Source organism: Schistocerca americana, chromosome 9, assembly GCF_021461395.2.
Source record: "Schistocerca americana isolate TAMUIC-IGC-003095 chromosome 9, iqSchAmer2.1, whole genome shotgun sequence".
Classification (NCBI taxonomy): domain Eukaryota; kingdom Metazoa; phylum Arthropoda; class Insecta; order Orthoptera; family Acrididae; genus Schistocerca; species Schistocerca americana.
Window position 1 is genome coordinate 193,660,976 of NC_060127.1, and position 12,068 is coordinate 193,673,043.

The 12,068-nt window shown below is 45.1% G+C and overlaps 1 protein-coding gene across 1 annotated transcript in view; it reads right to left on the reverse strand.

Moving 5' to 3' along the window:
• The window catches only part of LOC124551379 (disheveled-associated activator of morphogenesis 1), a 435,878-nt gene that overhangs the window by 171,772 nt on the left and 252,038 nt on the right, over nucleotides 1–12,068 (reverse strand). Inside the window, exon 2 of the mRNA XM_047126427.1 lies at nucleotides 3,779–3,913. Coding sequence (XP_046982383.1) covers nucleotides 3,779–3,913 — 135 coding nt within the window. The remainder of the gene's footprint in view (nucleotides 1–3,778; nucleotides 3,914–12,068) is intronic.

Here is a 12,068-nt window from a genome sequence, read left to right on the forward strand (position 1 = left end):
CTCTCAGCTCTGAGCAAGTTAACTAGCTGACAATAATCATTCCTAGCTACGCAGTGCTGCAGTGTTACCTCAAACTTCTTCTGTTCAAAAATAATAATATTATTCATAATATATATCTTTTTCGCCTTCCAATATAGCGCTGTCCTTTACCAAAAAAATAATCCCTCATCTAACTGATACAATCACAACACAGCACAACTGAATACCTCCATCAGCTGCCACACTTCAACCAAGAACTTATCAGACTGCGCAGAGACAAAGACTCCGCGAGACTGTTTAACAGTAATGTAGCTTGCTCTCTCTCTGACGTGCCCATCGATGACACACAAAAATCAAAATGACATGACCACCTTACAACATGTCATCATGGAAAGATTGAATCAGTTGAAGAAGTGTTCAGGACAGTCGAAACTTCTTAAGACATTCACATAGCTTCTCTGCGCACTGTATCAAAGGCCTTTTTAAGGTCATAAACACAAACAGTAAAGACTGCGATGTTCCCTGCGCTTCTACTGCAGTTTTGGCGCACAGAGGGTATCAATAGTTCCTCTGGACTGGCGAAATCCGCACTGAGATTCAGGAAGTATAGTCTCGGAGAGTGTGTGGAGGTAGTTCAATAGAATTCTAGCATATACTTTGGTAGCTACGGGGAGCAAGGATATACCACGGTAGGTAGACTCATAAGATAAGAAATGAGGTTGTTCGCACAACCGGCTCGAATACGTGGGCGGACGAAATTGCTTGGAATATTTCAGCCTGGAGACAAAAATGCATATTCTGCTGCTGAAATCTCTTCACATCGGTATACGCACGAACAGAGTGGGGCCAATAAAGATTAATGTAAGCACTGAAACCTCATCAGTCCTGTTTGATTGCATCAATTAGCAATAACTGGAATCAGTGAACTGATATAAACATCTGGCTGAAACAGTTTCTAGCGATGTGAAATGGAACGATTGCATAGGCTCAGTCGCAGGTAAACCGGTAGCAGATTCGCTTCATTGATCGGATATTGGGAAAATGGAGTCAGTCTAGAAGGAAGCCTGCTTACGTGACCTCAAGATTGGGAAGGGGTGAGGGGGTCCGGCAAAACTTCACCGAGTCTCACTTAAAGGGGGAGAATGGGGCAACTATAATCTCACGTGAATTTTTTAAAATTAGAATATACTTAAATATGACGGATAATAATAATTATCGTGATGTTTTAACAGCTAATAATAATTAATATAAAATTAATCCTGAACGTAGAAAATATTACAGTGACCACCAGTCTTTATGGCCTCTCCCAGCTCAACAATTTACATGCCCGTATGCCTGAGATTCCCCGACTGGAGCAAGTTCCGCACGAGTGTCAGATTTCATTCAGGGAATTCCCCGCCGTGAGAGTCGAAATCACAGCCTGTCATTCAGTGAGTCAGTCGTGATGTTCTGCAACGCATATAAAGCCGATGTTATTCTGTTCAATATGAATTTGTATCAAAACTTATACAATATTTACGTTAAGTGGCATGCTAATATGTCGAAACACACGTGCGAACAAGAAGTTATCGTTAAGCTGGAATTCAGCGAGAAGAATTCTGTTAAGTGATCATACAATAAGTGACTGAAAATCTACGTAATCGTAAGGTTCAAAGAAATATATCAATAAAAGATCAGTTTTTTGGGTTCCGTCAAAGCAGTTAATACTATTTTCATCGAGCCTCTTTGTCCATACGTCTGTCCGAACACTACTCGCGCGTATTAACCAATGTGTAAAACAAATTTAAAAATTTCATTTTTACAAATTAGGTGATTAGAATTAAAGTGCAGCAACTCACCACGGGCTGTAATTATCGAATGGCGGCGAAATGTGGTAGATACGCTAACTGTGTTAAAGCGTAACAGATTTTCGCTGGAAAAAAAATAGTTCCAAATTTGACCTCCAGGTCATGGACATCCCTTTACAAACCAGCCGTGCGCCCGATTCTAAAATATTGCTCAAGTGTGTGGGCCCCTGCCAGGGAGGACCAACTGGAGATATCCCCGCATGCTTATGAAGAAGCACACACCGGGGACAATCATTCTGTATTACAACGGAGCCTACGCGACTATTGTGTCGTCGGCACAAGGCCGCACCGCTGGAACAGCTGAACAACGCACGGCGACAAAGAGCTCTGCCACAGAGAGCAAAAACGGCTCGTCAACGGGCTTCTATAGAACCCCAGAGATTAAATGCGTTTCGGTAACGGTATTCTACAGCCACGTTCGGCTATTCACAGCGGCGCTACGCAAATAGTGACACGGACTAAAAATACTGGATTTAAAACGAACTACTTCTCGAAATGGCGGTGAGCTTTCACACAGAAAAGGTCGATTCGCACGAAACGGAACGAACATAAAAACATTGCACAACGCATTTCAAATGGCAGCATTCATTCGGGCCTTAAACGGAACGGAACCTCATCGTCTCCGGTTCTCGGGAAAAAAGTTTTCATGTCGACGTGGGCGAGGGGCGCGCTGATGTCGTCTGCTAACTTTGGAAGTTAATTGCGGAAGTTGGGTTCTGCCTCGACAAACAAAAATTCTTTAATACCCGTAACTGTTTCGGAAAAGCTCCACCAGCGTCAGTGGGTTTCTTTTCTGTCAAGTAACAAATATAAAATATTTGCAGGACAATAATACTGTAAAACCTTTAAAGTAAATTTTAATAAAGTAATTGTATTTTTCCGTGGGGCCACAGCCTCTAAAATTTTTGTAAAGGTGAGCTCGGTCCATAGCAGGCCGCAATATTTTTTACTAACAGTGCAATCTGCCGATTTCGGCGTTTATGCAATTTTGAAGCACTTGTGGATAACCGTAATAATTATGTGCTCGAAAATGACATAAACGTCGAAATCGGCCAGTCGCACAATTAATATTTGCTTTTACAAACTGACACAAAATCACAGATAGGGGTCAAATGATCATCTCTGTCTATCTTCTTATGTTTTTCCTTCCTTATAAGAAGATGAATTTATCCATGTTTTGGGGAAAGAGTTCGATTTCGCCATTAGATTGAAATGCAAATGGCCCACGGTTGTACATTAATTACAAATACGAGGGCATTCGAGTAGTAATGCAATACATATTTTCTCAGCCAATTTCGCCTGAAAAAATGCGGAAATTGTTGTGAGACATCGTGGAATATTACCGCTATAGTTTCACGAAGTTCCGGCGTTCCGAGCAGAGATCTGTCGCCGAGTTTCTCTTGGCGGAAAACCTGAGCATCGCACGTGTTCGTAGGCGCTTGCAGAATGTCTAGGAGGCCTGACGCTGAACGAAGTCATTAGGCGAAGCGTCTATACCGTCGCGAGAAGGTCGCGCAAACGTGTCCGACCTCCAGCGAACCGGGCCCCGCACACAGCTACAGCTCCTGCAATGTTAGAACGTGCGGACACTCACTCGTTCGACGCGACCGACGGATCGCGAACACCTCGCGGCTGAAGTGGACGTCTCTCTCGGTAGTGCTGGCACGCTGTGTGCCTGGTGGGTTTCTCGCCTCCCCTTTGTTTGGCCCAATGGAGGACGGAGTCGGCGGGAAGCAGTATGTAGGTGACGGGCGGGGCGTCGACCAGCAGAGTGGTACCGTACGGGCATACGAGCCCTCCCACTAAGGTGGCGTAAGGCCTGACATTATATTGAAAAACAGGATTTTGCATCCAAAAGAGTGAGGAATCCTGATAAAACCTGCTCTCAGAAAAAAAAAATGTGTTGCATTACTTACTGAACGGCCAGGGTACTAACAGCAGTCGCCACTCACCTGCAGACAGCCGCACCACCCCTTGCGTGTCCTGAGCGAGGAGGGCATGCTGACGTTGAGGTTGAGGGAGGGGCAGGTCAGCAGCGAGTCCAGCTTCACAGCGGACGGCAGCGGCGGCCAGCACCCCGACACCGGCTGCAACACACATGGCACGGTGTACCGCTAGCTCTGGCCCTAACTGAGAGGGCGGCTCAGCATCCCGTCACCCTCCTCTGTAACGGGCTCGCTACTTAGGCGCGCACTCTGACTCTGAAAGCAGCCTTACCTTTATAAATTCAAAAAGTGTTCCAGTCAGCAGTGTCAAAAGCTTTCTCTAAGTCTACAAATACTCTAGACCTTGAAAGTCTCTTCGGGTTTGCTGCCGGATCCTAAAATCAACTCGAGTCAAGTTGATTTTAGGATCCGGCAGCAAACCCGAAGAGACTTTCATGACTCATTACGCCGGGAAAGCCTACGTAATCACACTCTAGACCTTGGTTTGTCTTTCCTTAACCTGTCTTCTAAGAGGCGTTTGGGGTCACTATTGCCCAAAATGTTCCTGCATTTCTCCGGAATCCAAATTGATCTTCCTCGAGGTCCATTTCTACCAGTTTTTCGATTCTGCTGTAAGGAATTCGTGTTAGAACTGTAACAGTTAAAACAATTGAGACTAGCAGTTTTCAAGTAAACCGATGAAAGTTACGAAGGCAGTCTTCGAGGAATTTAATACTCTATTTGGTACCAGTACCACACTCTGCACAACGTTCTGGGTGTGTAGACTCACTACATTTTTCCAGAATCCTACGAACCGAGCCAAGTCACGCGCGACACGGAAGGAGCCTCCCCATCCCCGCAGGGTGTGAATGTATCTGATCTAGAGCACATCCGGGCGTCCCCTGGTAACGGTGTGACAGCCAGCTAACCCTTCCACTCCTAAGGCATCAGCCATCGAAATGGCAACCCACCGAGTTTCAAAATTGCCCATATCAGGCCCAGCTTTGATTATAGTCTCTGTCAATATTGAGGGCTTAAGCAACAAGAAGGAGGAACTCCTTAAGGAAGTTGTGACATACTCTCCAAATTTAGACTAGCTCTTTAAGTACTTATTGACCTATGTCGGTCAATTATTTTAAGTGTGTTGACCGGAGCGATAGTCGCCAAGTCACACTTTAGCTATGAGCATATTTCCGCTGTCATTCCGTAAGTTGATTGACAGTGGTCACCAGGCCCGAATTATGATGGCAGTGGCCCACACACAGTTTTTGTAGTATGTGTGTGGATCACCTCCATGGAGGCAAATTGAGTAACCCATTGCCGCCACATTTCCCCTACTTTAGGGTTTTCTGCAACTCATAACCATAAATTCGCCAAGAAGCTCAATCAGGCACGTGTATTAGTTTTTGACTTGATTCTGGACCATTTCAGGTCAAATATACTAACCTTGAATAATGACCATCTATTTTATATGGCCCGTATTGTCAGATGTTACAGATTAGATATAGACTTGTTCCTAATTTTAATCATGACCATTTGCGTGCTAAGTCAATAAGATGTTCACGCGTTGTAACCGTAGCTAAGCAAGCGCTTAACAATTACGTCTTAAAAACTTCTAAACCTAGTCGTAATAATAACGATGTTGGCTTTATATTATTATTCCCACTCCTACGTTCTTCTTAGGTGATTAAACTTCGCGCTCAAGCACAAAAATTTTCCTAGATAGGCCATACCTTGTAAGCACATGTTTTCCTCATATCATGCGCATGAATACTTCACAATCGTTAAGACAGTCGATCTAATTACGTTCTGCACAGGTTAACGTATACGCCCTTTTCCTCAGCTACACCTTTTTATTTCACTTTACTAGTAAATTCAAGGCCAGGAGTTAAGTTCACGTCCTGTCCCAACAAGTAACTATCACACAGTTTATGCGCAGGCGCAAGGTACTGTGTCCGCCTAGGCGGGCCTCATGACGCTACGGTCAGTTCCAGTACAGCACTCGTGGCTGCTGCATCGCGGTCGCGAAGTGGGGACGAGGCAGTTCCAGATAAGTTTTATAGTCTGACGATAATTTATGGATTTGTAGTTTTAGCTTGACGATGTCCACTATGGAAAGACGGTAGTTACTGTTATTCTAAAGAAGGATGGGTTATCTCGACTGAAACCTAGGTAAATTCTAGCCAAACAGTGCAACTGAGGCTGTTAATTATTAAAATTAATATTTACACAGTTGCTGACAGGGCCGTGACGTATTGAAGATATCCTACAGAAGCCTTCATTTTTCAAGAAACACCTAATTTCCATAGCCAGTCAGCTAAGTTACTAATAGGCGACTTTAACAGCCATAGTACCAACTGGGGTTATAGTGAAGATGACGACAGCGGAGATGCAGTACTAAACTGGGCGGATTCTAGGTCTATGACACTTATAAACGATAGTAAGTGCCACCATCTTTCAATTGTGCACGATGGAAGCGTGGATACAATCTTGACCTCATATTTGCCAGCGACACCGTCAAACAGCTGTGCAGAAAGACAGTATGCTCACTGATCCCTAAACTTCAACATAGACCAATCACGTGTCAGATCTTGCCTGCAATACGTCCACAATCTGTTCCATTTCGCCGCCGGTATAACCTTAAAAGAGCAAACTGGAAGAAGTTTACAATTCTTCTTGATAAAGAGGTAACACATATAAGCCCATACCCTGAGGAATACGATCGTTTCGTAAGAGCTGTGAACAAATGTTCTACAATGTCCATCCCTCGTGGATGCCGAACCAAATACGTGCAAGGACTGTCCCTGAGATAGCATCAGATCTTGATCGCTACTACACAGCATTTGAGCAAGACCCTTTTGTCGAAGAAACAATATCTCGTCGACTGCAATTACTTGATTCAATATCAGCCGCCAAGTTGGATCAGTGGACCAAGCATATGGAGGAAACTGACTTCAACAAGAACAGCCAGAAAGCCTGGAAACTTAATAATGACCCTGCTATCGCCACCCTCCATGCAAACATAACAGCCAACGATATTTCCCAACAACTATTACTAAATGGGAAATCGGATAACCGAAACATCTACCCAAAATAACATGCGTACTTCTGTTACCGACCTGTCAAGGGGCTGCAGAGGGGGATTAGTAAGTGTAAAACAGGAAAGGCTGCTGGGCTGGATGATCTTAGGAATGAGCAAATAAAACTTTTTGGCTCTGCAACACTAAAATGGATTCTAGCTCTTTTTAACAACTGCTTATGCTCTGGTAGGGTCCCTAGTCTGGCGGAAAGCTCGTGTCATCGCTACCCTTAAACCCGATAAAGAGGACAAAGACTCTAAGAACCACCATCCCATCTCTCTTCTTTGCCATTTGAATATAATCTTGGAGAGAATGAGTTTGAACAGCTTGACAGAAGCAATTGACTCTGCGCTCATACCTGAACAGGCTGGCTTTAGACGGGGTAAGAGCTGCACATCACAGATCCCAGTCTCACCCTGCACATCGAAGACGGTTATGAATCACATACGGTAACCTGTGTGGCCTTTGTTGACATGTCTGCTGCGTACGACACTGTGCCCATAAATTACTCCTGAAAAAATTTTATGACATCACTAATGACTCTACTTTAACCACCTTAATAGCCAACTTCCTCAGCAACGGGAGATTTCTCGTTGAATTTCAAGGACGGCGCAGTAGATGGAGACTACAGAGGAATGGGCAGTGTTCTGGGCCCTATTTAATATGTATACGGCGAATGATCAACCACTTCCGCTGTACACCAGGAGTTTTCTGTATGCGGATGATCTCGCATTGGCCACCCAGGGAAATAAGGTGTCTGAAGCACTGGAAGAACTAGGACGGTTCCACAAAAATAATAACTTAAGACCTAACCCTACGAAAACGCAAGTCTGTGTTTTCCACCTAAGAAACAGACAGGCGAACCAACGACTAAATATTTCATGGAATGGCACTCAACTTGAACATTCATTTTCCCCAATGTATCTTGGGGTGACCTTAGATCTGACCCTAACGTTCAAAACGCATTGTCAAAACACCAAAATGAAAGTGTCCGCAAGGAATAATATCATACGAAAACTAAGGGAATCTAACAGGGGTGCACAGGCAGTCACTATTCGGACTTGGGATTTGGCGTCGCACTACTCTGCGGGCGAATATGCAGCGCCTGTCTGGTGTAGCTCCTGCCACGCTAGGCACGTAGACACCGCTCCGAATGAGGCGTGCCGCAAAGTCGGTGGGTGCCCGGGACCCACTGGAGTGGGGCGGCTGCTCAAGCACGAGGACGTACAGCCTCCACATCCGACACTCACCCACTGTTTGCCCATTCGCTTGCACCGTCCAGAAAAAGCTTTGTAACGGTCTGTGTAAACAACAGCGACACAAACCAAAGGCTAGAGAGTAGAGGCACCCTAAAGAAGAACTACCTCCCGGTGATAATGAGAGCTGGTGTACCTGGAAGTCCCTCAACAGATTACGAACTGGTGTTGGGCGGAGTAAAGAAACTGTTGAAAAGTTGTGAGTGTGGAGACGATGTCTCACCCCGTCATCAGGCACCGAACAAGAGTTGATGCTGGCCAGTTCTAACGCCTCGGACGTTCTGGGCAAAGACAATTTAATTCAATGTCTCGAGTGTATTTATGAATGTTCATTTATGTACAATTACTTCTAACTGTATGCCAACTGTAACGCTTTGAGCGTAGCTCACTTTTGGGAGAAAGCAAGTTAATTATAGATTTCTTTGCCCTTTTTCATGTTTACATGTTTATGTCCATTGTCTACTTACATGTTAATTCCCTTGTAGTTGATGCCTTTTACTCGAATAAAAAAAACCGAGGTCAGATACCTACTTCACGTAAGACCTCTCTGGTCAGTGGCTGGCGGAAGTCGTAGACGCAGAAGCCGTGTGAGAAGCGACACCAGTTGCACTTGTCAACCACTCACCTTCTGCGCCTGCGCTTCGAAGCCTGCCGCTGGGCTGTCTCGAAAGCAAACCGAGGATGATGAAATATAGTCGAGTTAAATCTGATGATGCCGAGGGAGTAAGATTAGGAAACGAGATACTGAAAGTGGTAGATGGGTTTTGCTATTTGGGCAGCAAAATAACTGATAATGGTAGAAGTAGAGAAGATATAAAATGTAGACTGGCAATGGCAAGAAAACCTATTGTTGACATAGAGTACAGATATCCGTGTTAGGAAGTCTTTCTGAAGGCATCTGTCTGGAGTTTAGGTGTCTGTGGAAGTGAAACGTGGATGATAAACAGTTTAGACAAGAAAATACATAAGCTTTGGAAATGTGGTGCTACAGAAGAACGTTGGCGATTAGATGGGTGGATTGAGTAACTAATTACGAAGTACTGTACAGGATGCAGGAGACAAGAAATTTGTGGCACCACTTGACTAAAAGAACGGATCGGTTCTTAGGACACATTTTGAAACACAAAGAAATCACCATTGTAATACTGGAGGGAAGTCTGGCGTGTAAAAATTTTGAAGGGAGACCAAGAGGTGAATACAGTAAGCAGATTCACAATGATGAAGGGTGCAGTGGTTATTCAGAGATGTAGAAATTGCAGATGATAAAGTAGCATATCAATCTAGCCTTCGCTCTGAAGGCGACAACAACAAACGTAACTGGTTCTTGACCATTTTTAGACCTGTATTAAGATTTCCTTAAGTTTTTTTTTTCAAATAGTGCCAAATTACCTTTGTAGACACCTTCGGAATGTTAAACAAAATTTGTTCAGTAAGAACTGTACTTTGTGGAGCGCAGTACCTTACCGCTCCCGGCATCATGCATTGCTATCACCTTTCACTACTGCAGTCACGGTCGTTAGAAACGGAACTAAAACTTGGACTCAAAACGACTCGACCGACTGCCTTCCCCATACTCTTCCAAAAAAAGTAGCTCGAAATTGGCCTTAGGCGAGGGGAAAAAAGGATATTCTTGTGACTGAATCATGATTTCTACCTAATGGAAAACTATTACTACTTCTAGGTGATGTTTCGCTAGTCTCAACTTCTACGCCGATGATGGGTAGCAATCTGCTAAGTTACCCGTATATTCTGACTGTCGAAACATATGTCAACAGGGAATCAACAATATGTTGCAGTTGAAGAATTGGGGTCTAAGAGCAAATAATGTTTCACTGTGTTGTAGACAGCGAGTGGGGTTGATAAAAAGACATATCCTGTATTTACGAGGCAGCGTCTTGTGATTTATTGTCCAAATCTGTTGTGCAGCGCTATTGGCTGTATCACTGGCGAGCATTTTGTGGCTTGTGTGTTTATTCATCGGTTGCAATATGTACTTTTTTTCATTTTTGTGATTTCATTCCCCCTCGTCCCGTGCGCGGGGGGGGGGGGGGGGGGGCAGTGGACATAGGCTGAGGGGACTAACCCACTTAGGCGCTAATACATAAACATGAAGACATAATGCAAATGTTTTTAATATAGTGGTGAAATATGAGAATTGTGAAAGACTAACGTAATAAGGCTGACTCAATAGTTTAAAAGCAGTGACAAAAATATGGTCAGACAGTACATTTAAATTAGGACACGAACACCCAAAATACTCGAAAAAATACTGGAACAACACCGAACAACACTGACCATTAAAAAGGAGGACTGCGCACTTTCACTAAAACTCGAAGGACCTGACCTGGAATGGTAGGCGAAAGGAAATGTAGTTGCAGAGGGAGAGAGGAGAGTGATGGGAACTGAGGGTTTGTAACAGGTGGCAATGACAACTGCAGACTGATTGATTTAATCTGGGGGAGGGGTCGAAACAGCAACATCATCGGTCCCATCAGATTAGAGGAGGACGGAGAAGGAAATCGCTTGTCGTCTTTCAAAGGAACCATCCCGGTATTTGCCTGAAGCGATTTAGGGAAATCATCGAAAACCTAAATCAGGATAGCCGGACGCGGTTTTGAACCGTTGTCCTCCCGATTGCGAGTCCAGTGTGCTACCCACAGCGCCACCTCGCTCGGTGACAATGAGAGAGGGATAGCTGTGGCGAGGGGTGGTGGGGGGAGGGCAGGGAGAAAGGCGTCGCTGTCACTGGTATCTTTGAATCTGAAAGGAAACGGGGGGTGGGGAGCGACTGGAGGGCGGAGGAGCGTGGAATGAAATGGGGGGGGGGGGGGGGGAGGAGAAGGGAGCCCCCGAAGGGTAGAGAGGGTGGGGTGGAATCAGAGATGGTAGCAGGGATACATTTTGGGACGGAGTTTATGATCTGCAAGGGGAGATGGTTGAAATTTATTTGGGATAGGCTGTGTAGGATTTGCAGGAAATGTGTAGGATTGGAGAGGAGAGGCGACACAATAGGATCATTGGAGTCGAGTTTGCGGGTGGTGTAGTTTATTCAGAAGTGTTCTATGTGAGTGAGGAGAGGGGAGAATGTGACGAGTTGGTAAAGGCTCCTTATGGGCGAGGATAAGCGGATGCGGAAAACGAGGCGGAAAGCGTGGCGTTTGAGGTTCTGGAGAGACTTATAGAACTTGACTGCGACACATATCGAGGCAACAATGGCATAGTAAAGGAAGGAGCAGATCAGGGAATTATATGTGTGAAGCATAGTGTAGCCCGATGTTCGGCCAGTTAGTAGTTTTAGTCTATTGTGCGCTTCCTGCTGGTTGGTTAGTAAGTAAGGTTTCCACATGAGCTGCCAGTCGAAGGTTAGTCCAAGGTATGTTATGTGTTAGTGAGCTGGATAGAACGGTCGTGAGGTAGAAGTCATGGAGAGAAAAGGTGTGGGTGGTGCGTCTTATAACTATTGACTGGATTTTGGAGGGATTAATCTTGAGGAGCTGTCCCTTACGCCATGAGGTAAACTGGGTGAGGTGAAGTTCGAGGGATCTTTGGGACTTGTCGAGCGTAGGATAGAGGACAAGGAAAGTTGTGTCATCAGCATATTAATGGAGGTAGACAGGAGGAGGTGGTCTGGGCATGTCGACAGTGTATAAGAGGTAAAGGAGAGGGGAGAGTACGGAGCCTTGGGGCACTCCTGCAATGCGGCAGAAGGACGGGCGAGTCGAGGGAAAGGATGCAACAAGGAGGACGTAATTGATTGGAAGTGTATAAATCTAGAGTTTGAAAAGGAGACTGGAGTGCCATACGCAGTCATATGATTGCTGTACGACGGTTGTTCATCTGTTGGGATAGGGGATGGTTGCGGTTCCGGAGCTGCTCATCAGCGGAGGAGGAACGGAAGCCACAATGGGTAACAGCAAGCAGGTGGCGCTGGTGCACATACCGTTGCGTACTCTGGGAGAGCATGTATCCAAGGACCTGTTG